The sequence below is a fragment of the Schistocerca serialis genome, chromosome 5, assembly GCF_023864345.2.
Source record: "Schistocerca serialis cubense isolate TAMUIC-IGC-003099 chromosome 5, iqSchSeri2.2, whole genome shotgun sequence".
Taxonomy (NCBI): Eukaryota; Metazoa; Arthropoda; class Insecta; order Orthoptera; family Acrididae; genus Schistocerca; species Schistocerca serialis.
In genome coordinates, this window is record NC_064642.1 from 541,713,647 (window position 1) to 541,740,794 (window position 27,148).

At 44.3% G+C, this 27,148-nt stretch overlaps 1 protein-coding gene across 1 annotated transcript in view; it reads right to left on the reverse strand.

Moving 5' to 3' along the window:
* The window catches only part of LOC126482069 (transient receptor potential cation channel trpm), a 177,462-nt gene that overhangs the window by 149,317 nt on the left and 997 nt on the right, over positions 1-27,148 (reverse strand). Inside the window, exon 2 of the mRNA XM_050106045.1 lies at positions 26,925-27,099. Coding sequence (XP_049962002.1) covers positions 26,925-27,099 — 175 coding nt within the window. The remainder of the gene's footprint in view (positions 1-26,924; positions 27,100-27,148) is intronic.

Here is a 27,148-nt window from a genome sequence, read left to right on the forward strand (position 1 = left end):
GGCGCAACTACAACGGAGGAATATCTTCTTTTTTTTCTTTCACTGTGGGACTTAACATCTGAGGTCATCAGTCGCCTAGACTTAGAACTACATAAGCCGGCCGAAGTGGCCGTGCGGTTAAAGGCGCTGTAGTCTGGAACCGCAAGACCGCTACGGTCGCAGGTTCGAATCCTGCCTCGGGCATGGATATTTGTGATGTCCTTAGGTTAGTTAGGTTTAACTAGTTCTAAGTTCTAGGGGACTAATGACCTCAGCAGTTGAGTCCCATAGTGCTCAGAGCCATTTGAACCATTTTTTTTAGAACTACATAAACCTACCTAACCTAAGGACATCACACATACCCATGCCCGAGGCAGGATTCCAACCTGCGACCGTAGCAGCAGCGCGGTTCCGGACTGAAGCGCCTAGAACCGCTAGGTCACAGCGGCCGGCAAGGAGTGTCTGTTGAGAGGCCAGATACACATGTGGCTCTTGAATAGAGCAGCAGTCTTTTCACGAGTCGTATGGGCAACAGTCTGGATGCTTGACTGATCTGGCCTTATAACACCAACCAAAACATTCTTCCTGTGCTGGTACTACGGAAGGCTGAAAGCATTGGGAGGCTAGAGCCGTAATTTTTCCCGAGGGCATACACCACTACTGTATGGTTAAATGATGATGACATTCTCTTGGGTAAAATATTCCGGAGGTAAAATAGTCTCACATTCGTATCTACTCAGCAGAACGTCTTCATCAGGAAAAACAAACCTGGCGTTTTACGGATCAGAGCGCGGAATGTTACATCCCTTAACTGGGCAGATAGGTTAGAAAATTGGAAGCGGGAAATGGATAGGTTGAAGTTAGATTCAGTGGGTATGGGCGAAGTTCAGTGGCAGGAGGAACAGGATGTCTGGTCAGATGAATACAGGGTTATAAATACTTAATCAAATAGGGGTAATGTAGGAGTGCGTTTAATAATGAATAAGAAAACAGGAATGTGGGTAAGCTATTATTAACAGCATAGTGAACGCATTATCGTAGCCCAGACAGACGCGAAGCCCGTACCTACAACAGTAGTACAAGTTTATGTGCCAACTAGCTCGGAAGATGAAGAGATTGACGAAACGTGTGATGAGATAAAAGAAATTATTCAGACAGTTAAGGGAAACGAAAATTTTATTGTGATTGCAAACTGGACTTCGGTAGGAGAACAAGGATGGGTAGGAAAAATAGCAGGTGAATATGGACTGAGGGAAAGGAATGAAAAGGAAGCCGTTTGGTAAAATTTCTCACAGAGCATAATGTAATCATCACTAATACTTGGTTTAAGGATAATGGAAGAAGGCTGTATACATGGAAGAGACCTGGCGGCACCGGAAGGTTTCAGTTTGATTAAATAATGTTAAGACAGAGATTTAGGTTCAAAATGCCTCTGAGCACTATGGGACTTAACATCTGTGGTCATCAGTCCCCTAGAACTTAGAACTACTTAAACCTAACTAACCTAAGGACATCACACACATCCATGCCCGAAGCAGGATTCGAACCTGCGACCGTAGCAGTCGCGCAGTTCCGGACTGAAGCGCCTAGAACCGCTTGGCCACCGCGGCCGGCCAGAGATTAGGAACCAGATTTTAAATTGTAAGACATTTCCAGGGGCAGATGTGGACTTTGACCACAATTTATTGGTTATGAACTGTAGATTAGAACTGAAGAAATCGCAAAAACGTAGGAAATTATGGCGATGGGACCTAGATAGTTGAAAGAACGAGAGGTTGTTGCAAGTTCCAGTGGGAGCGTTAGGAAGTGATTCACTAGAACATAAAAAAGGAATACAGTAGAAGACAAATGGGTAGCTTTGAGCGCTGAAATAGTGAACGCAGTTGAGGATCAAATAGGTAAAAAGACAACGCCTAAGAAATCCTTGTATAACACGGGAGATATGGAATTTAGCTGATAAAAGGAGAAAATACCAAAATGAAAGATGAAAGGTAATAAAAAGGTCTACAAAATTAGATTGAGTGGAAATGTAAAACTATTAAGCAGGAATAGCTAGAGGACAAATGTAAGGTTTTAGAAGCTGATATCACTAGGAGAAAGATAGATACTGCCTACAGGAAAATTAAAGAGGCCTTTGGAGAAAAGAGAGACAGCTGTATGAATACCAAGAGCTCAGAAGAAAAACCAGTCCAAAGCGGAAAAGGGAAAACTGAAAGGTAGAGGGAGTATATGGAGAGTCTATAAAACGGAAATGAACTTCAAAGTAGTATTATATAAATAGAGGAGGACTAGATGAATAAGAGATGGGAGATATGATACTGCGAGAAGAATTTGACAGAGCGTTGAAAGACCAAAGTCGAAGCAAGACCTCGGGAGTAGACAATATTCCGTATGAAATACTGGTGGCCTTTTTAGAGCGGTGAGCCAGCCACGACGAAACTCTTCTATCTGGTGTACGAGATGCGTAGACAGGCGAAATACCCTCAGACTTCAAGAAGAATATTATAATTCCAATTTTAAATAAAGAAGGTGCTGACGGATGTGAATATGATCGAACGATCCGTTTAATAAGTCATAGTTGCAAAACACTAACACGAATTCTTTATAGAAGAATGGAAAAAACTCTTATAAGCAGACCTCGGGGAAGATTAGTTCGGATTCCAGAGAAGTGTAGTTACAACAAGACGATACTGACCATACGACATACGCGGGGTAGCCGCGCGGTCTCAGGCGCCTTGTCACGGATCGCTCGGCTACCCCCGTCGGAGGTTCGAGTCCTCCCTCTGGCATGGGTGTGTGTGTTGTCCTTAGCGTAAGTTAGTTGCAGTTAGATTAGGTAATGCGCAAGCTTAGGGACAGATGACGTCAGCAGTTTGGTCCAATAAGACCTTACCACAAGTTTCCAAAATTACCATACGACTTATCTTAGAAGATAGGTTAAGGCAATGCAAACCTAAGTTTATAGCATTTGTAGACTGAGAGAAAGATTTTGACTATGTTGAGTGGAATGCTCTGATTGAAATTCTGAAGGTAGCAGGGATAAAATACAGGGAGCGAAGGCTATTTAAACTTGTACGGGAACCAGTCGGCAATTATAGGAATCCATGGGCATGAAAGGGAACCTGTGATTGAGAAGCGAGTGGCAAAGTGTTGTAGCCTGTTCCCGATGTTATTATATCTGTACAATGAGCAAGCAGTAAAGGAAACCAGAGAAAAATTTGGAGCAGGGATTAAATTTCAGGGAGAAGAAATAAAAACCCTGAGGTTTGCTGATGACATTGTAATTCTACCAGAGACAGTAAAGGACTTTTGACGAGGAGTTGAATGGAGTGGCCAGTGTCTTGAAACGATGATATAGAATGAACGTCAACAAAATCAAAACAAAAATAATGGAATATAGTCAAATTAGATCAGGTGATGCTAAGGAAATTAGATCAGGATACGAGACCTTTAAAATAGTGGCTGAGTTTTCCGTTTGGGCAGTAAAATAACTGACGATGGCCGAAGTACAGAGGATATGAAATGTAGACAGGCAATGACGAGAAAAGCCTTTCTGAATAAGAAAAATTTATTAACATCGAATATGGTGTCAGGAAGTCTTTTGTGAAAGTATTTTTATGGAGTGTAGCCATGCGTGGAAGTGAACGATGTACGATAGACAGTTTGGACGAGAAGAGAATAGATACTTTTGAAATTTGGTGCTACAGAAGAATCCTGAAGATTGGATGTGTAGACCACGTTACTACTGGGGAGGTACTGAATAGAACCCGGGAGAAAAGAAATTTGCGACACTACCTGCCTACAAGAAGGAGTCTAAGGCATCATCAAAGGATCACCTATTTAGTACTGGAGGGAAGTGTGTGGGGGTGGGGGTAAAAATCGCAGAGGGAGAACAAGATATGAATACAATAAGCAGTAGTTATACGGAGATGAAGAGGCTTGTACAGGATAGAGTAGCATGGAGAACCGCACCAAACCAGTCTTCGGACTGAACACAACCACAACAACAACTTTGTGACTATCCCTCGTATATACACAGTCCAAAAAATGGTTCAAATGGTTCTGAGCACTATGGGACTCAACTGCTGTGGTCATAAGTCCCCTAGAACTTAGAACTACTTAAACCTAACTAACCTAAGGACAGCACACAACACCCAGCCATCACGAGGCAGAGAAAATCCCTGACCCCGCCGGGAATCGAACCCGGGAACCCGGGCGTGGGAAGCGAGAACGCTACCGCACGACCACAAGATGCGGGCTATACACAGTCCAATCACATTAATGTGAACACCACTTATGTTTGACGTCACCGCCCAAGAACCACTCACAGATGATAGGTTAAAAAAATGGCTCTGAGCACTATGGGACTTAACATCTGTGGCCATCAGTCCCCTAGAACTTAGAACTACTTAAACCTAACTAACCTAACATCACACACATCCATGCCCGAGGCAGGATTCGAACCTGCGACCGAGATGATAGGTGGCTGGTAGCAGCAACAGCCGTGAAGGTTATATAAAGCATTTTGGGAGGATGTGGAAAACAGAGCAGTGTTGCAGTAATGCGGAAATGGAGCGATTTATCTGATGTCCAAAAGGACATGTTTATTGGCGTTTTCGAAACGGCTAAGTTTGCGAAATGTTCGCGTGCTGTCGTAGTTAAAGTATGCCGTGCATTGCGAAATGGCGCTCTTCAAAACCGGCGCTGAAGCAACTGTGGTGCGGAGATGTATATGGGCAAACAGACGTGCAACTGTTGAGCAACTGACCAAGGGGCTACCAACAGTGTCTCCGCAACGACCATTCAGCGAACATGCTGCGTATAGGCCTACGCAGCAGGCATCTGGTTCACGCACCCATGCTGACTACTGTTCATCGGCGACAAAAGCTGGAATATGTACGCCCATATCGCAACTGGACGTACAGTGAGTGCCGATAGGTCGCCTCCATCGAACTGGTGGCCATTGGCGTTCACAGCGTGAAACATCTGAAAGCAAACATCTTGCAACAATCGCCAGAAGGATCCAGGCCGGAAGAGAGAGCGTTATGATCTGCGGAATGTGTTCGTGGTTTTCCCTGAGTGATCTAGTTATTATAGGAGGCACAATGAATCAACAAACGTATGCATGTATTCTTGGGGACCATGTCCACTCCTACATACAATTTGTTTTTCTGTGGTACGATGGCATCTATCAGCAGGACAACGCAACCTGTCATAGTTCACAGTGTCCGCCCCGATAGCTGAGTGGTCAGCGTGACGGATTGCCGTCCTAAGAACCCGAGTTCGATTAGCGGCTGGGTCGGGGATTTTCTCCGCTCACGGACTAGGTGTTGTCTTCATCATCATTTCATCGCCATCCGGTTCGCAGGTCGCCCAATGTGGCGTCGAATGTAATAAGACCCGCACCACGGCGGCCGGACCTGCCACGTAAGGGACCTCCTGGCCTAAGACGCCAAACGCTCGTTGTCATTTCCATAGTTCACAGTTATGTATGTGATTTGAAAAACACGGGGATGAGTTTACCGCACTTCCCTGGCCAGCAAACTCCCCGGGTTTAAATTCGAACGAGAACCTGTGGGACTATGTGGATCGGGCTGTATGCGCGATGGAACCTCACCCGAGAAACCATGGGATCGGCATGGTTCCAGGTCCGTGTCGGTACCTTCCAGAATCTCACCGACACTCTCTCTGCAAGTCTCACAGCGCTCCATACTGCAGAAGACGGTTATTCAGGCTTCTGACTCATGTGCACTTTAATGTGACTGGGCAGTGTATACGAAAGTGATACGCAAGCGTAGCTAACTCTTCAATAGTCCGTATGATCCGAAATTTAAATGGTGAATACAGTAGCATGATGAAGTTTTAGACAACGAAACAAAACATTGCATGCACCAACAGTTCAAAATGGTTCAAATGGCTCTGAGCACTATGGGACTCAACATCTTAGGTCGTAAGTCCCCTAGAACTTAGAACTACTTAAACCTAACTAACCGAAGGACATTACACACACCCATGACCGAGGCAGGATTCGAACTTGCGACCGTAGCAGTCCCGCGGTTCCGGACTGCAGCGCCAGAACCGCACGGCCACCGCGGCCGGTGCACCAACAGTTGCTGCTTCGTTGCAGTATTGTTTGACTGTTAAAGTTGGCAGCTGGCGAGCAGAGAAAACACTACCCGCCTGAAGTATCGGTAAATTTAATATCTCTCAATTTACTATGCTGTGATTGCGATCATTATAAATCTTAGAACTAATAATGCATACAAAAAGATGAAAAACACTGAACAGTGGTTTAATCGTTAGCTGCTGATAAACTGTCACATACCTAAAGAAAGCTTTATTCAGTGCATACGTACGTTTGTTATGTGCGACACTGCCTGACAAAAAAATTATATACCAAATTTAGAGATAAATTTGAAGTGCTAAAAATCATCCTCTTCTGATTTGATCCCGTATTCTGTATGGCACAAAAGTATAAAAGTTAGCATATTAAAAAGTTCAACTGTTACATTGCAGCTCGGCCCTACCATTCTTTAAATTATTATGCTGTAGCTTGCATAAGCTTGGCGTAGTCGACGTAGTCCTGCTGAAGGTGTTATGCAACTGCCTTTCTCCAATCCTTCAAATGAGGTACCAATAACAGGGAGGGTGTACATTTTACCGCGGACTCTGACGAAACGGGGTGCAATTTGGCATTTTTCACATTTACATATCATTGCCAGAGGTGACAGAAATGAACCGTGTCAGGAAAATTCTAGAACCGTCGCATGATGGAACATTGAGACTTGTTCACTTTGTGACTGGGCCACCCGAACATTATGTGGGAAGCCTTTATAAAATTATTCGCCGACCGCTGTGGCGGAGCGGCTCTAGGCGCTTCAGTCTGGAACCGCGCGACCGCTACGGTCGCAGGTTCGAATCCTGCCACGGGTATGGATGTGTGTGATGTCCTTAGGTTAGTTAGGTTTAAGTAGTTCTAAGTCTAGGGGACTGATAAGCTCAGATGTTAGGTCCCATAGTGCTTGAAGCCATTTAACCATTTTTTGAAATTATTCTGTGCTAATGTCCGCTTGATGTCAAGGGCTGATGCTATTTCGAAAAAGCATTCCTAGGGAACATCATTCACCAAGTTGTCGCAGTCTAAAAGTCCTCTGGAATTAAGGGTTGTGTTATCGGCTTGCACTGGGTTGTTCTTTGAGTGATATACGACCCCATTCAAGGTTACTGAACCAATTTATGACTATGGATCTTGAATGAACAAATCTCACACATACGGTATAGCTACCAAAATATAAGTACTCTGTGTTGTGTTTAGGTCACGTGAGGATATGGTACGGGAGTACTTCAGTATCGGCTCTATTGTGCACAGGTTACTGCGCTATGCAAACTGCTGCAGCGGCGTTTGCTGACGCAGCAAGCAAGACTCAACCTCTTCCCTTCGCTGAGTGAATGTAAACGAACCTCGAGTGGGCGACGCAGGAAGTTCCAAAGATGTTGCATTAGGTAGCAAACTAAAAACTTTCGGCACACCCTGCTACCGCAAACTAGCTAACACAGGTCGATAACAGAGTGTCGGGTGAAGAAACTAGCTCTCTCGTTGGTAAAGATAGGGGAATATTGCAAGTAAAGAACCTGAAAGGCGAACGGCAGTACCTAAAAGATGGCCTTAGAGCAATCAGATACTATGTATTGGGAACTGAAAATGGACGGACGGTTCATAAATAGCAAAGTCAAATATCGTTTCGGAAATTAGGCACATACCGAGATACTGACAAAACGGACTGAGACTGATAGATGGTTCAAATGCCTCTGAGCACTATGGGACTTAACTTCTGAGGTCATCAGTTCCCTAGAACTTAGAACTACTTAAACCTAACCAACCTAAGGACATCACACACATCCACGCCCGAGGCAGGATTCGAACCTGCGACCGTAGCGGTCGCGTGGTTCCTGACTGTAGCGCCTAGAACCGCTCGGCCATCCCGGCCGGCAGACAGACTGATAGACACGCAGCATAACAGGTACGCAAAATAAGCTATCAGATCAAAATTAACCAAACACATCTACATATTGCGGAAGTGGTCACTAGATGCCGCGAGAGGCGGAACCCACCACTAGAGAACGAGGCGGGGAATATTATGTGGTCAACGGAGAAGCAGTAACAGCAGAATAGAGCTCACTGAGTTGGTTTGAGGTCTAGTTGAGGGATGTCACCTGAGTAGCAAATCCATCAGGAACAGTTCAAATTTTCTAAAGCTATCCAGGTTGACTGTCGATGATGTGATTGTGAAGTGGAAACGCGAAGGGGCAACGACAAATAAAACAAGACTACAGTTCAATTCTTTTATCTTGGCGGTTCGCGCATGCCCGCCCAGACGCGGGAGATTGCTGCATTGCCAGTTGCACACGCCAAGCAAACTTACGTTTAGGGGGGAGCGCGCAGTTTATGAAGTAAAGCCACCACGGCCGCATTAACCCTTTCGCTGCTACAGAGACGTGCTCCCCGCATTCCGCGCTGTGCGCGATTTTGTCATCACTGCACTGCTCGCTTGTGTAGACACATGGTGTTCTGACTGCTTTGACACACTTATTATTCGATTTCACAAAAACTATTTGGCCCAAAAATTTTATTTTTACACATCTTCTTGCCTGATACCTTCTCCCCACAAATGACTTAATTTTGTTTCGAAGTTCAACTCAGTTATTGTGCAGCATTAGATGTAGTAAACCATTGCACGAAATTTTGAAGAGTTTGCAGAGGTAAAAGTCCATGGCGTATACTTTCTGTATGGTCGATTTTAGTTGCCACTAGAAATTTCAAAAAATTACATTCAAACGAATAAAATTCATGAAGTAATACACTTTATTATTGTTTTTAAATAAAGAAAATATATTAAGCACCGAACAAGTTTTTTTTTTACTTTTTTTTCTTTTTTGGCGGGGGGGGGGGGGGGGGGGGGTGGTTGTAGTGGACTGGTGGGGGCTCAGGGGGCAAAGTGGGCAGTGGGCAGGGGTCGAAACCCCGAAACCCGAGGCCTGGCCACAGTGTCCCCCTCACCACCATCGAGCCTGTTGTGCTTAGGGAAGTAGGAGACACAGGAATCAACAGTAGTGGAAGGCGTTGTTCTTATTTATTTATTTGCACGTGTTTGTGTAATATTCACTAGTATCATGAAATTACGTGAACACATCGGCGAAAGAGAAAAGAAATATAAATTCTGGTTAAAGAAAAAGAAAAGAAAAAGGAAAAGCAAAAAGAAATAAAATCCGCGCAATCTGCGACACGCTCTCCCATCCGCGGAGGTCAGAAGTAGAATCGATCGTAGGCGGTTTAAACTCAGACACCGCCAGGGGAGGAGGGGTAGGTGCCCTCTGAGCCAGGCACCCCCCAACTCAGTGGAGGTCTAACAAAAATGGCTCTGAGCACTATGGGACTCGACTGCTGAGGTCATTAGTCCCCTAGAACTTAGAACTAGTTAAACCTAACTAAACCTAACTAACATCACAAACATCCATGCCCGAGGCAGGATTCGAACCTGCGACCGTAGCGGTCTTGCGGTTCCAGACTGCAGCGCCTTTAACCGCACGGCCACTTCAGCCGGCGAGGTCTAACAAAGACCGTTCGAAGATAGTTAGCAAATAATGTTAGGTAACGTGGCGTGTTTTCGAGAGCTGAATGGGCTGTTCGTAAATAAGTCCAGAAGTCGAGGCAGGATTTAAGCCCCTCATGAAAGAGATAAGCGACCGCCCACCCTTTGACCCACGTAATAGCGTGACATTTGGCGGTGGGAAAATGCCTGTCCTCCGGGTATAGAAACATTCGAGGTTCGGTTGTGTCTGGTGGCACCCGGAGATAGCAGGAAATGATTTGCTGCACGAAGTGTCATACATCTTGCGATGAGGAAGGTTTGAACTCACAACTTTCCACTTAGCAGTCATACACTTTACCATTACGCTATCGCAGCTAGTCGATCAATGTATCTCCCAGAGGACTTTAACATATCATGCAAAATACCGACAAACACTGGTGGTATAATTATGAATTACTCACGTTTCGTCAAAGTACAATAGGAAATAAGCAATTACCGCTGTTATTTATTGCGAAAAAGCGGTTAGTGAGAATGATAGAAACACCTTTCCTTGCTATCGCCTGAATTAGGAGGCTTATTGCTTGTTTGGTTTAATTAATTAATAGAATATGAAGCAACTGGTACAAAGAATGCTTATTCCAAACTTTCTATAAAAGAAATTCTGCTGTCAAGACATTGCTTTCTTTCAGTTACTTTATTTATGACTGAACGTTTCTAAAACTGAAGACACTCGTCCGTGCCCTGTACGGCAGTCGAGCTCTGGCAACGTCGTTATCTGTTCATTGGCTGACTGTGTTTTGTGACGTCAGATGCGCAGAACGAACCTGAACTCAGCCGCCGTCATAAATGACGCGCACTTTAGGTAGATTCCATATACTGACTGACAGGGATCGTCGACTTGCGGAGGGTGGTTGTAAAAAACCACATGGAGCAGTGGAAAGAATACCACGTGAGTTCCAAAGTACTACCGGCGGTACAGCTAGCGTAATAACAGTGCGTAAAGACATAAAGAGAATGGAGTACAATGGTCGAGCAACTCGTCATAAGCGACTCATTTCGGTAATCGATGTTAAGCGACACTTGGATAGTGTACAGGGCGACGCCACTGGAAAGTGGGTGACTGCAAACGAGTGGTTTGGAACGATATGTGGAATGTCAGAAGCTTGAAAATGGTAGGGAAGCTAGAAAAAATCTGAAAAGGGACATGCAAAGGCTCAGTCAAGGTATAGTAGGGGTCAATGAAGTGAAATGGAAAGAGACAAGGATTTCTGATCAGACAAGTATAGGGCAATATCAACAGCAGCAGAAAATGGTATAATGGGAGTAGGATTCGCTATGAATAAGAAGGTAGGGCAGAGAGTGTGTTACTGTGAACAGTTCAGTGATAGGGTTGGTCTTTTCAGAATCGACAGCAAACCAACACCGACAACAATAGTTCAGGTATAACGCCGATATCGCAAGATGAAGAGAGAGAGAAATTATATGAAGGTACTGAAAGTGTAATACGGAACATAAAGAAAAATGAATATCTAATGGTCATGGGTGACTGGAATGCAGTTGTAGGGGACGGAGTAGAATAAAATGTTACAGGGGAATATGAGTATGGGACAAGGAATGATAGAAGACAAAGACTAACTGAGTTCTGTAATAAATTTCACATAATAATAGCAAATAATCTGTTCAAGAATCATAAGAGGAGGAGGCACACTTAGAAAAGGCCGGGATACGGGAAGATTACAGTTAGATTACATCGTGGTCAGACAGAGATTTCGAAATCAGATACTGGATTGTAAGGCGTACACAGGAGCGCATACAGACTCAGATCACAATGTAGCCGTGATGAAGAGTACGCTGGAGTTTAAGAGATTAGTCAGGAAGAATCAATACGCAAAGAAGTGGGATACAGAAGTATTATGGAATGACGAGAGCCGGCCGTAGTGGCCGCGCGGTTCTAGGCGCTACAGTCTGGAGCTGCGAGACCGCTGCTGTCGCAGGTTCGAATCCTGCCTCGGGCATGGATGTGTGTGATGTCCTTAGGTTAATTAGGTTTAAGTAATTCTAAGTTCTAGGGGACTGATGACCTCAGAAGTTAAGTCCCGTAGTGCTCAAAGCCATTTGAACCATTTTTGAATGACGAGATACGCTAGAAGTTTTCTAAGGCTATATATAGATAGAGCAATAAGGAATAGCTCAGTAGGCAGTACAGTTGAAGAGGAATGGACATCTCTAAAAAGTTCAACCACAGAAACTGGAAAGAGAAACATAGGTACAAAGAAGGTAATTGCGAAAAAACCGTGGGTAACAGAAGAAATGCTTCAGCTGATCGATGAAAGAAGGAAGTACAAAAATGTTCAGTGAAATTCAGGAATACAGAAATATAGGTTGCTATGGAATGAAATAAACAGGAAGCCCAGAGAAACTAAGTGGAGGTGGCTGCATGAAAGATGTGAAGAAATCTAAAAAGAAATGATTGTCGGAAGAACTGACTCAGTATATAGGAAACTCAAAACAGCCTTCGGTGAAATTAAAAGCAAGGGTGATAACATTAAGATTGCAACGGGAATTCCGTTGTTAAATGCAGAGGAAAGAGCGGATAGGTGGAAAGAGCACACTCAAGGCCTCTATGAGGTGTTAAATGCAGAGGAAAGAGCGGATAGGTGGAAAGAGCACACTCAAGGCCTCTATGAGGGGGAAAATTTGTCTGATGTGATAGAAGATGAAACAGGAGTCGATTTAGAGGAGATAGGTGATCCAGTATTAGAATCAGAATTTAAAAGAGCTTGATTGATCAAATAAAACAGACGATAACTTATCATCAGAATTTCAAAAATCATTGAGGGAAGTGGCAACAAAATGACTATTCACATTGGTGTGTAGAATGTATGAGTCTGATCACATAGAGGGACCGATCACCTCGTAGTTTGGTCCCTCCCCCCCCCCCCCCCTCTTTTAAATCAACCAACCATCTGATGACATACCACCTTACTTTCGGAAAAATCATCCACACAATTCCGAAGACTGCGTGAGCTGAAAAGTGCGAAAATTATTGCAGAATCAACTTAACAGTTCATTCATTCAAGATGCTGACAAGAATAATATACAGAAGAATGGAAAACTGACGATGTGTCAGTTTGGCTTTAGGAAAAGGCATCAGGGAGGCAATTCTGATGTTGCGGTTGATAATGGAAGCAAGTTAATAGGATCTGTCGACTGGAAAAAGTGTTCGACAATGTAGAATGGTGCAAGATATTCGAAATTCTGAGAAAAATAGGGGCAAGCTATAGGGAGAGACGGGTTTTATACAATATGTAAAAGAGTCAAGAGAGAATAATAAGAGTGGACGACCAAGAACGAAGCGCTCGGATTAAAAAGGGTGCAAGACAGGGATGTAGTCTTCCGCCCCTACAGTTCAATCTGTCACCTACGAAACAATGATGCAAATAAAAGAAAGGTTCAGTAGTGGGATTAAAATTCAAGGTGAAAGGATACCAATGATAGGAATCGCTGATGGCATTGCTATCATGAGAGAAAGTGAAGAAGAATTACATGATCTGTTGAATGGAAAGAACAGTCTAATGAGTACACAGTATGGATTGAAAGTGAATCGAAGAAAGACGAAGGTAATGAGAAGTAGTAGAAATGAGAACAGTGAGAAACTTAACAACAGGATTGATGGTAACGGAGTAGATGAAGTTAAGAAATTCTGTTACCTAGGCAGCAACATAATCAATGACGAAGGCAGTAAGGAGGACGTCAAAAGCACACTAGCACAGGCAAAAAGCACAGTCCTCGCTAAGAGACGTCTACTAATGACAAACATAGGCTTTAATTTGAGGGAAAAATTTCTGAGAAGGTGCTTTTAGAGCATGGTATTGTATGGTAGTGAAACGTGGACTGTAGGAAAATCGAAACAGAGGAGAACCGAAGCATTTGAGATGTTGTGTTACAGACAAATGTTGAAAATTAGGTGGACTGATAAGGTAAGGAATGAGAAGGTTCCGCGCAGACAATGAGAGAAAAGGAATATGTGGAGAACATTGACAAGGGGAAGAACAGGATGATAGGACATCTGTTAAGGCGTCAGGGAATGACTTCCATGGTACTAGAGGGAGCTGTAGAGGTGATAAGTTCCTATGGGACCAAACTGTTGAGGTCATGGGTTGCTAGGCTTACACACTACTTAATCTTACTGAAACTAGCTTACGCTAAAGGCAACACATACATCCATGCCCGAGGAAGGAATCAAACCTCCGACCGGGGGGGAGGGGGAGAGGGGGGGGAGCCGCGCGAATCGTGGCAAGACGCCCCAAACCGCGCGGTGGAGCTACAGAGGGCGAAAACTGTAGAGGAAGAATGAGTTTGGAATACATCCAGCAAATAATTGAGGACGTAGGATCCAAGTGCTACTCTAGATGAAGAGGTTGGCACGGGAGAGGAAGGGTTTCGGTTTGGCGAATGTCTGGATAACGTTGAATACGTAGTGCCAGCAGTTATGTTCGGAGGTGGTGATGTTATAGTAGGAGGGAGTTTTCCGAGGTACTCCTATTGCGCCTAAGAAAACGCTGAATGCGAAACGATATGAACACATGTTAGAGCACTGTGTACTACGTACAACAGAGGAAGAGTTCGGAGACAATGACTGGCCGTATCACCATGACAATGTACCCTGTCATAGAGCAGTATCTTTGTAGCAATGTTTTATGGACAACAACAGGGACTGGGCTGCCCAGACTCCTGGCCTGTAGCCAGTGGAACACCTTTGGAATGAGACAGACCATCGACTAAGCTCCATGCCCCAGCGTTTCCGGTTTCGGCTCTTGTAGAAGAATCGGTTGACATTCCTCCACAAATATTCAGATACCTCATTGGAAGCGTCCCCAGCAGCGTTCAAACCGCCACAGAGGCGAAAGGTAAACACGCCCCATATTAACGAACACTAATATGGGGTCGACATACCACTGATAAGATAGTGAATTACCATCAGACAGTATTGAAATTGGCTTAACGGAAATGCTATGAATTTTTATTCAACGGCGATAATTCGCTACATAACACCAAATAGTTCCTGTAAGTGAGGAATATTTTTATTGTTAATAAGCCATCTTTGGTAAAAATATTTCGTTTTGCTGTTTCAGTTCAACATATTTAGCAATTAAAATTCCATTCTCAAATAACTAAAATAAAGTTGTTTGGGGCGTGACATCTGCTTACATTTATCGCCTTCGTAGGCGGAAAATTGTCACATCTGCATTTACACTTCAAATATTATTTGAAAATGTAGAAAAGTGAACATTTTTCTTCGTTGCAGGAGAGGAAATTTCGTGTCAACATCGAGGTAATAAGCTGAAGTATACGTAACGCCAAAGCAAACGTCATTGCTCGAGTTATGTCTGCGAGTTGGACTAAAACAAGAATATAAAATACTAGGATTGAAGGCAGTGTATGAGTTACAAAACCCGTTCCTAACGTTCCGCTACAGTCACGGACATCTGTCTAAGAACAACGTAAGTGGTGCCCCTGTTTATTACTGCAGCTAGCTGGGAGTTCCTGTAAACACTCCAATATCGATTATGGAAGTGCGGTTTTAGCTGCAGGAATTTCCTCTTTCACGATCGGTTTTCGCTCCCATGCAAACGCAGAACCGTTTCTGAAACGTGCTTAGATTGTCAATTTAGTCTTGTTTTCGAACATTTTTGGCTAATCCGGACGGAGTGACCTTTTGTACACTGAGAGAGAAGTAGAATCACACTGAAGTGACAGGAGTCGTGGGATGGCGATATGCGCATGTACAGATGGCGATAGTGTCGCGTATACGAGGTATAAAAGGACATTGAATTGGCGGAGCTGTCATTTGTACCCAGGTGATTGATGTGAAAAGGTTTACGACGTAATTGTGGTCGCATGACGTGGAATGTTAGATGGAACTAGACGCAGGTGACATTCCATTTCGGAAATCATTAGGGAATTCAATATTCTGAGATCCATAATGTCAAGAGTGTGCCGAGATTACCAAATTTCAGGCATAACCTTTCACCAAGCACAACTCAGTAGTCGGTGGCTTCCACTTAACGACCACGAGCAGCGGCGTTCGCATAGTGTTATCGGCACTGACACACAGACAGCATTGCAGAACTCAATGTGGGACGTACGGCAAACTTATCCGTTCGGACAGTGGGGCTAAATTTTGGCGTTAATGGGCTATGGCAGCAGACAACTGACGCGAGTGCCTTTGCTAACAGCGAGACATCGCCTGCAGCGCCTCTCCTAGGCTCGTGACCATATTGGTTGGACCCTAGACGACTGGAAACCGTGGCATGATCAGATGGGCCCCGATTTCAGTTGGTACAGATCGAGTGTGGCCCAGACCTCACGATGCCATGGACCCCAGTTGTCAACAAGGCAATGTGCAAGCGTGTGGTGACTCCATAATGATATGGGTTGTGATTACACGGAAAGGACTAGGTCCTTTGGTCCAGCTGAACCGATTATTGATTGTAAAGAGTATGTTCGGTTACTTGAAGGCTATATGCAGCCAATCATAGACTTCGTGTTCTCAAACAACGATGTTACGTCATCGTGCCACAATTGTTCGCGATTGTTTGAAGAACATTTTGGACAATTTGAGCAAATGACTTGGCCAATCAAATTGCCCGACATGAATGCCATCGAACATTTATGGGATGTAATCGAGAAGTCGGTTCGTACATAGAATCCTGCACCGGCAACACTTCCGCAATTATGGACCGCTATTGAGGCAGCATGGCTCAGTGATTCTACAGGAGACTTCCAGCGACTTGTGAAGTCCAATCGATGTCAAGCTGCTGCACTATGCCGGGCAAGGGGAGGTCCGACCTGATATTGGGAGGCATCCCATGACTTTAGTCACCTCAGTATATTAGACTAAGTATGAAGTTCTATACTTCAGATATGTAACTACAGAGAAAAAATCATCGTGCTGACTAAATCTGAGACCGGAACAGCCGATTTCCAGAGGCCGTTTGTGTAAAACAAATGACGATGGGAAAACCAGTCAAAGTTTAAGAGGGAGCCGGACTGCTCGACAAACTAGGAATGTATGAGCGCAGCTTTGTGAACGTGGCTGTTGCCGTCTTAGGTGACGGGAGTGTACGCAGCAAATGATGTAAAGGAAAGGGCAACATTTGTTCAAGAGTAGTTGAAATAAACTTTCCAGTTCGTATTCGCTGTAACATGAATGAGTGGGCCCAAGTCATGGTACGATAGAAAACCCCAAAACATTACAGAACCACCTCCGGCCTGAATTCCGCCCTTCAGAAAATGCCGGTTAAACGCTTCATCGGATCACCGGCGCCCTCGCGGCTCTCTCATTTGAAAAGTTGCAAAAATCCGTCTCGTCGGACCGCAATACTCGGCTTCAGTTAGCTACTATTCAGTTTCTTAGTCCACTGCGAAAAGCGGGAGTTGACACTACATAATAAAAAATGCGAGGTCATCCACATGAGTTCTAAAATGAACCCATTTAACTTCGTTTACATGATAAACCATTCAAACCCAAAACCTGTCAATTCAGCTAAATACCTAGGGATAACAATTACGAACAACTTAAATTCGAATGATCACGTAGATAACTTTGTGGGGAATGCGAACGAAAGACTGCGTTTCAATGGCAGAACATTTAGAAGAAACGATAAAGCCTCTAAAGAGACTGCCTACACTATGCTTGTCCGCTCTCTGCTGGAGTAATGCTCTGCGGGAGTATAAATATTACCAGGTAGGACTGACGGAGGACATACAAAAAGTTCAAAGACGGGCAGCTCGTTTTGTACTGTCACGGAGGAGGGGAGAGAGTGCCACGGATTTGATACGTGAGTTGGGGAGGCAATCACTAAAAACAAAGGCGTGTTTCGATGCTGCGAGTTCTTTTCACGAAATTTCAATCTCCAACTTTCTCTCCGAATGCTAGAACATTTTCTTGACGACCACCTACACAAGGAGATATAATCATCGTAGTAAAATAAGAGAAATCAGAGCTCGCACTGAGAATTAAGTTCAAATGTGTGTGAAATATTATGGGACAACCGCTAAGGTCATCAGTCCCTAAGCTTACACACTGATCATGATAATGATGATGATGAGGTCCCATACTCCGAGGAGCGTAGGGGACGATGCGGGAGACCCGCACCGCCGTACTAGGCAAGGTCCTAGTGGAGGTGGTTTGCCATTGCCTTCCTCCGACCGTAATGGGAATGAATGATGATGATGAAGACGACAACAACAACACCCAGTCATCTCGAGGCAGGAAAAATCCCTGACCCCGCCGGGAATCGAACCCGGGACCCCGTGGGCGGGAAGCGAGCACGCTACCGCAAGACCACGAGCTGCGGACAACTTAACCTAAATTATCTTAAGGACAAACACACACACACCCATGCCCGAGAGAGGACTCGAACCTCCGCCGGGATCAGCCGCACAGTCCATGACTGCCGCGCCGAGACCGCTCGGCTAATCCCGCGCGGCGGAGAATTAAGTGTTCGTTTTTCCCGTGCCCTGTGCGAGAGTGGAAGGGTAGAGAAGTACTGCGGAACTGGTTCGATCAGCTCTCTGTCAGGCATGTAATTGTGAATTGCAGAGCAGATGTAGATATGTCGCTGTACACAGTGGCTTTTTTTTGTCATCAGTGGCTTCTGACTGGTTTGATGTAGCACGCGTCGAATTCCTCTCATACACTAACCTTTTGATCTCGGAGTAGCACTTGCACCCTATTTCCTCGATTATTTGTTGGACGTATTCCACGCTCTGTCTACCCCTGTAGTTTTGCTAAGTACCCGACTCCAAATGTTCATTGCATGCACTGAGAGTCTTGCCGAACGGAGTGCCATTGGCGGGACCTTTTGCCGTTTTATTCACACACGTGTCAATGTCACATCCGTATGTAGTCACACCACAGAAGGGCGCGAAACAGGAGGGCTGAAAAAGGCTAAGTAGATTAGATTAGTTTAGATTAATACCTCTTCCACAGATCATGAATACGACACTTCGTAATGGTGTGGAACGTGTCAGGTTAATAAAAGATGTCTGTACAAGATATTACATTACACAAAATATTGCATGACACTAATGTTTAAGTTTTTTTTGTTGTCATCTAGAAATTCTTTTAATTTATTTTTAAATGTTGGTTGGCTATCTGTCAGGCTTTTGATGCTGTTTGGTAGGTGACCAAAGACATTTGTGGCAGCATAATTTACCCCTCTCTGTGCCAAAGTCAGATTTAACCCTGCATAGTGAAGATCATCCTTTCTCCTAGTGTAATAGCTATGCACACTGCTATTACTTTTGAATTGGGTTGGATTATTAACAACAAATTTCATAAGTGAATATATATACTGTGAGGTTACTGTGAGGACCCCTAGATCCTTAAATAGATGTCTGCATGATGACCGTGGGTGGGCTCCAGCAATTATTCTGATTACACGTTTTTGAGCAATGAATACTTTTCTACTCAACGATGAATTACCCCACAATATGATGCCATACGAAAGCAGTGAATTAAAGTAGGCATAGTAAGCTAATTTACTGAGATTCTTATCATCAAAATTTGCAATAACCCTAATAGCATACGTAGCTGAACTCAGACGTTTCAGCAGACCATCAATGTGTTGCTTCCAGTTTAACCTCTCATCAATGGACACACCTAAAAATTTTGAAAATTCTACCTTAGCTACAGACTTCCGTTCAAAGTCTATATTTATTACTAGAGTTGTGCCATTTACTGTACGGAACTGTACATACTGTGTTTTATCAAAATTTAAAGAGAGTCCGTTTGCTGAGAACCACTTAATAATTTTGTGAAAAACATCATTTACAATTACATCACTTAGTTCTTGGTTTTTGGATGTTATTACTATACTTGTATCATCAGCAAAAAGAACTAACTTTGCATCTTCATCAATGTGGAATGGTAAGTCATTAATGTATATCAAGAACAGTAAAGGACCTAAGACCGAAACTTGTGGGACCCCGTACTTGATATCCCCCCCCAGTCTGAGGAATCAGCTGTTGTTTTAACATTACATGAACCACTTATTTCAACTTTCTGCATTCTGTCAGTTAAGTACCCTTTGCTGCTTCGGATCGAGGCCAGATTTCGTGGAATGGTTTCGAACGGCCGCTAGCGATTCGACCCTACACATCAGAGCAGAAATTTCTGTCGCACTATTCTCCAAAAGGTTACGATGACGTTCAGTGGGTTTCCTAGCCCTCGATATCCTTAGAGAAGGTTGGAATCGTCCGAGGGGCGCCAGCAGCGTCGAAGGTTCTCGAGAACACACAGCGAAATGTGTGGGAATCAACGCCCTATGGAAACGGTGGTTTCACTGATGCCTTTTGTGCCACCCCTAATGCCTTTTCGTGTAGATTCCGAGCGGCGGTGTGTGTGAAATTTTTTTCTTATCCACCCACAAGAAAAGCGCGCGATTTCAACGCTGGGCGTCGCGGTGCTGATCTCTAGCGCAGAGGTGTCAAAATAAGGGGTGAATGTAGGTAAGAGGGGGTGCGACGACTTTCCCATAGTGTGACATGTCCACTGTGGCGTTGGACATAGTTTTTGGTGAAATTTAGTGCCAATGTGACTTCATTAACGCACCTTACGCCTCACATAAACTTGTGAGCCTTGGTCTGTTTTTCGCATGTGTCGACACCTTGCTGTTTGAAGCGCCTCCGAGCCCGAGGGCGGCACCGTATGGCGGCACGCTTCTGGACAGTTACAGGGGAGTGTTGTAGGCACCTTAGAGCCAAATTTCAAACTTATCAGGCGCAATGGGAGACAATTACGTGGTTTCGAAAAGGTGTTCTCTTAATTGTGTTGCGCAGTGTATAATGAAGTACTTTGTGAAAGAAGAGGCGTAAATATGGAGTTAGATCTTGATAAGATTCGAAGCAAACATTGGCGACTTGTTTTAAATATTTAAAGTGCGCGTCATTTATGACGGCGGCCGAGTTTAGGTTCGTTCTGCGCATCTGACGTCACAAAACACAGCCAGCCAATGAACAGAGAACGACGTTGCCAGAGCTCGACTGCAGTGCAGAGCACGGACGAGTGTCTTCAGTTTTAGAAACTTTCAGTCATAAATAAAGTAATTGAACAAAAGCAGTGTCTTGATAGCAGACTTTATTTTATAGAAAGTTTGGAAAAAGCATTCTTTATACCAATTGCTTCATAGTCTATTAATTAATTAAACCAAACAAGCAATAAGCCTCCTAATTCAGGCGATAGCAAGGAAAGGTATTTGTATCATTCTCACTAACCGCTTTTTCGCAATAAAGAACAGCGGTAATTGTTTATTTCCTATTGTACTTTGACGAAACGTGAGTAATTCATAATTATACCAACAGTGTTTGTCGGTATTTTGCGTGATATGTTAAAGTCCTCTGGGAGATACACTGATCGACTAGCTGCGATAGCGTAATGGTTAAAGTGTATGACTGCTAAGTGGAAAGTTGTGAGTTCAAACCTTCCTCATCGCAAGATGTATGGCGCTTCGTGCAGCAAATCATTTCCTGCTATCTCCGGGTGCCACCAGACACAACCGAACCTCGAATGTTTTTATACCCGGAGGACAGGCATTTTCCCACCGCCAAATGTCACGCTATTACGTAGGTCAAAGGGTGGGCGGTCGCTTATCTCTTTCATGGGGGACTTAAATCCTGCCTCGACTTCTGGACTTATTTACGAACAGCCTATTCAGCTCTCGAAAACACGCCACGTTACCTAACATTATTTGCTAACTATCTTCGAACGGTCTTTGTTAGACCTCGCCGGCTGAAGTGGCCGTGCGGTTAAAGGTGCTGCAGTCTGGAACCGCAAGACCGCTACGGTCGCAGGTTCGAATCCTGCCTCGGGCATGAATGTTTGTGACGTCCTTAGGTTAGTCAGGTTTAACTAGTTCTAAGTTCTAGGGGACTAATGACCTCAGCAGTTGAGTCCCATAGAGCTCAGAGCCATTTTTGTTAGACCTCCACTGAGTTGGGGAGTGCCTGGCTCAGAGGGCACCTACCCCTCCTCCCCTGGCGGTGTCTGAGTTTAAACTGCCTACGATCGATTCTACTTCTGACCTCCGCGGATGGGAGAGCGCGTCGCAGATTGCGCGGATTTTATTTCTTTTTGCTTTTCCTTTTTCTTTTCTTTTTTTTTAACCAGAATTTATATTTATTTTCTCTTTCGCTGATGTGTTCACGTAATTTCATGATAATAGTGAATATTACACAAACACATGCATATAAATAAATAACAACAACGCCTTCCACTACTGTTGATTCCTGTGTCTCCCACTTCCCTAAGCACAACAGGCTCGATGGTGGTGAGGGGGACACTGTGGCCAGGCCTCGGGTTTCGGGGTTTCGACCCCTGCCCACTGCCCACTTTGCCCCCTGAGCCCCCACCAGTCCACTACAACCCACCCGCCAAAAAAGAAAAAAAAGTAAAAAAAAAAACTTGTTCGGTGCTTAATATATTTTCTTTATTTAAAAACAATAATAAAGTGTATTACTTCCTGAATTTTATTCGTTTGAATGTAATTTTTTGAAATTTCTAGTGGCAACTAAAATCGACCATACAGAAAGTATACGCCATGGACTTTTACCTCTGCAAACTCTTCCCACGCCCGGGTTCCCGGGTTCGATTCCCGGCGGGGTCAGGGATTTTCTCTGCCTCGTGATGGCTGGGTGTTGTGTGCTGTCCTTAGGTTAGTTAGATTTAAGTAGTTCTAAGTTCTAGGGGACTGATGACCATAGATGTTAAGTCCCATAGTGCTCAGAGCCATTTTTTTCTTCAAAATTTCGTGCAATGGTTTACTACATCTAATGCTGCATAATAACTGCGTTGAACTTCGAAACAAAATTAAGTCATTTGTGGGGAGAAGGTATCAGTCAAGAAGATGTGTAAAAATAAAATTTTTGGGGCCAAATAGTTTTTGTGAAATCGAATGATAAAGTGTGTCAAAGCAGTCGAAACACCATGTGTCTGTACATGCGAGCAGTGCATTGATGACAAAATCGCGCATATCGCGGAATGCGGGGAGCACGTCTCTGTAGCAGCGAAAGGGTTAATGCGGCCGTGGTGGCTTTATTTCATAAACTGCGCGCTCCCCCTTAAACATAAGTTTGCGAACTATATACAATGGCGCTGCTTCTCTTGGCGCGTACAACTGGCAACGCAGCCATCTCCCGCGTCTGGGCGGGCATGCGCGAACCGCCAAGATAAAAGAATTGAACTATAGAAATGAAAAACTGTGAACTTCACAAAATGGCAAAAAAAAAAAAAACTAGTACCAATGAGTCACAGTTGGAAACAGCCACCGAATACCTGGGTGCAACGCTTTGTAGGGATATCAAACGAAATGATCTCATAGGCTCAGTCGTGGGTAGAGCGACTCGTAGACTTCTGTTTATTGGTAGAATACTAAGGGAAAGCGATCAGTCTACAAAGGATATTACTTAGTAGGCATTCGTTCGACCCGTTTTAGAGCCTTGCTGAAGTGCGTCGGAGCCACACCAATTAGAACTAACAGGAAATGTTAAACGTATACAGAGAAGGCCAGCAGGAATGATCACAGGTTTGTTTGGCCCGTGGGAGGATGTCACAGAGATGCTGAAGAAACTGAACTGGCACACTGTTGAAGACAGATGTAAATTATCTCGAGAAAGCCTACTTACCATGTTTTAAGAACCAGCTTTGAATGATGACTCTAGGAATATACCTCAATCCCCTATGTATCGCCATCATTGCGATTGTAAAGAGTAGATTAGATTAATTACAACACGCACAGAAGCGTTTAAGCAATTGTTCTTCCCGCGCTCCATATGTGAATGGATCGGGAAAAAACCTAATAACTGGTGCTATGGGACGTACCCTGTGCCATGCACTTCACAGTTGTTTGCAGAGAATCTACAGGGTGGTCCATTGATCGTGACCGGGCCAAATATATCACGAAATAATCATCAAACGAAAAAACTACAAAGAACGAAACTCATCTGGCTTGAAGGGGGAAACAAGGTGGTGCTATGGTTGGCCTGCTAGAAGGCGCTGCCATAGGTCAAACGGATATCAACTGCGTTTTTTTAAATAGGAACCCCCCATTTTTATTACATATTCGTGTAGTACGTAAAGAAATATGAATGTTTTAGTTGGACCACTTTTTTCGATTTGTGGTAGATGGCGCTGTAATAGTCACAAAAATATTGGTATCACGTAACATTCCGCCAGTGCGGACGGTATTTGCTTCGTGATACATTACCCGCGTTAAAATGGACCGTTTACCAATTGCGGGAAAGGTCGATATCGTGTTGATATATGGCTATTGTGATCAAAATGCCCAACGGGTGTGTGCTATATATGCTGCTCGGTATCCTGGACGACATCATCCAAGTGTCCGGACGGTTTGCCGGATAGTTATGTTATTTAAGGAAACTGGAAGTGTTCAACCACATGTGAAACATCAACCACAACCTGCAACAAACGATGACGCCGAAGTAGGTGTTTCAGCTGCTGTCGTGGCTAATCCGCACATCAGTAACAGACAAATTGCGCGAGAATCGGAATCTCAAAAACGTCGCTGTTGAGAATGCTACATCAACATTGATTGCACCCGTACTATATTTCTATGCACCAGGAATTGCACGGCGATGACTTTGAAAGTCGTGTACAATTCTGAACTGGGCACAAGAGAAATTACGGGACGATGATAGGTTTTTTGCATGCGTTCTATTTAGCGACGAAGCGTCATTCACCAACAGCGGTAACGTAAACCGGCATAATATGCACTCTTGGGCAACGGAAAATCCACTATGGCTGCGACAAGTGGAACATCAGCGACCTTGTCGGATTAATGTATGATGCAGCGTTATGAGATGAAAGATAATTGGCCCCGATTTGATCGATCCCAATCTAAATGGTGCAATGTAAGCTGATTTCCTACGTAATGTTCTACCGATGTTACTACAAGATGGGTCACTACATGACGGGATGGCGATGTACTTCCAACATGATGGATGTCTGGCACATAGGTCGCCTGCGGTTGAAGCGGTATTGAATAGCATATTTCATGACAGTAGGATTGGTGGTCGAAGCACCATACCATGGCCTGCATATTCACCGGATCTGGCGTCCCCGGATGTCTTTCTGTGGGGAAAGTTGAAGGATATTTGCTATAGTGATCCACCGACGACGCCTGACAACATGCGTCACCGCATTGTCAATGCATGTGTGAACATTGCGGAAGGCGAACTACTCGCTGTTGAGAGGAATGTCGTTACACGTATTGGCAAATGCATTGAGGTTGACGGACATAATTTTGAGCATTTATTGCATTACTGTGGTATTTACAGGTAATCACTCTGTAACAGCATGCGTTCTCAGGAATGATAAGGTCACAAAGGTACATGTATCACATTGGAACAACCGAAATAAAATGTTCAGACGTACCTACGTTCTGTATTTTAATTTAAAAAACCTACCTGTTACCAACTGTTCGTCTAAAATTGTGAACCATATGTTTGTGACTATTACAGCGCTCTCTATCACAAAGCGAAAAAAGTGGTCCAACTAAAACACTGATATTTCTTTACGTACTACACGAATTTGTAATAAAAAATGAGGGTTCCTATTAAAAAAAACGCAGTTGATATCCGTTTTACCTATGGCAGCGCCATCTAGCGGGTCAACCATAGCGCCGTCTGGTTTCCCCCTTCAAACTAGACAAGTTTTGTTCTTTGTAGGTTTTTCGTTTGATGCTTATTTCGTGAGATATTTGGCCCGGTCACGAGCAATGGACCATCCTGTATATAGATGTGAATGAAATGCAGTTGTTCCACATTAATGTTCACATAGTCTACAGCTGTCATGGTGCTTTTGATTACCACTACAGCTCCCAAGGAAGCCCAGCATAATACAGTCCCCGTCGGGCTGCGTCTGTGGCACGGTGAATGTTTCGAACAACTGGTCTCTGGGACGACCTGGTGTGATTCATTCGTCGATGCGACAATTTTCCCTTGAATCACCATCCAGTCTCGACGATCCTGTGCCCACTGCCTTCGTAAGTGACGATGAGGTTGGTCAATATGGGAACACTTAGGGGTTTCCAGGTAAGGAGCTCCATGTTCACCAATGTGCGCTGACCTCCAACACCTTGTCGCCTACTGGTGGTTTCACCGTCCTTCAAACCCTTTCCATAGATGTTCACAACACTAGCACATGAACAGCTGACCAGCTTTTGCGGTTCCAAGATGCTCGTTCACAGGAGTCTGGCCAAAACAATCTACCCTTTGTGAAAGTCGCTTAGATCAGTGGATTTCTCTATTTGCGGCCAGTAACGTCGCGTGAATTATTCCCCATTGGTCTTTGCTCTGTTTATATACTTTTATTTTTACGTCACATGACTGCAACGCCACAAGGCATCATTAGGTCTCACAATGGGTAGTAATCCTCATGTTTTGACTTATCAGTGCAGATTAGATGGGTTATCGGATAAGTCATTAAGAGATAGTGAATCGACTCGGGGAGAAACGACACTTAGGGCACAATACGACTAAATGAAGAGACAGGGTGACAGGACACATCCCACGGCATCAAGGAATAATTTATTTGGTATCGGAGGGATGTGGGAGAGGACGGACTTAAAAACTGTAGAGCGATATATGTGGTGTCTGTTCTTTTGGATATCTCCGAAAGAGCTGACGCCAAATATATAATTAAGTCTATGGCGGCCAGTGATTCCTTCAGTGCAGATGCACGCCAGACCCTAGCTTTCACGTGAATCGGCGAGATGCCACGAATAATGTGGCTAATGACAGGGCCACTACATCAGTAGTGTGTGGTATAAATTGAGAATTTGGGTCTGAAGGGAATCGTGTTCCTTGTAGTCCATACGGTGTGGTGACCGCTGGACCCAGACGGCATAGTAGTCAGCGCTTCTGCCTAGTAAGCAGGAGACCCGCGTTTGAATCCCAGTCCTGCAGAAATTTTCAGCTTGCCTCACTGATTTAAATCAATGTCCACTAGCAGCTAATGTCTTTAATTTCCTTGTTTCTTGACTATAGAGGCAGACAAGGTTTGACTACAGTTAATAGGTGCAAAGGAATGTGGGGTACAGCAGATATGCAGAGATGGTGAGACTTGGACAGGACAGGTTATCATAGCCTGCTCCATCAAACGAATATTTGTGGAGGGAGGAGGGGAGGGGCGGAGGAGGAGGGAGAGAAGACTACAACTGTTAAAGTACTTGGGATGCCTTGCCTACAATAAATGAAAGTATGTAACGATATTAGTCTACAGGTGTGAGCTAGGTGCTATTCACTGGCGTAATTATGGATTGCACAAATTACCTGTGCTTTGCTCGGATGAGGACCACCTTGGAACTCAATAGTTCCATAGGCATTGGTAGGCGAGGCTTGGGTATGCTTGGCTGGACTCCACGGCTCTTCCACCACTCCTGTCGTCGCTGCCTCGACGTCGATGCCCTTGCCGCAGTGATAGGTCAGAGTCTGGCCGCAGCAGCATCTGCAGAAAAGAGAAAGAAAGGTGGAAGCTGAGTGCGGGATTCATCGGC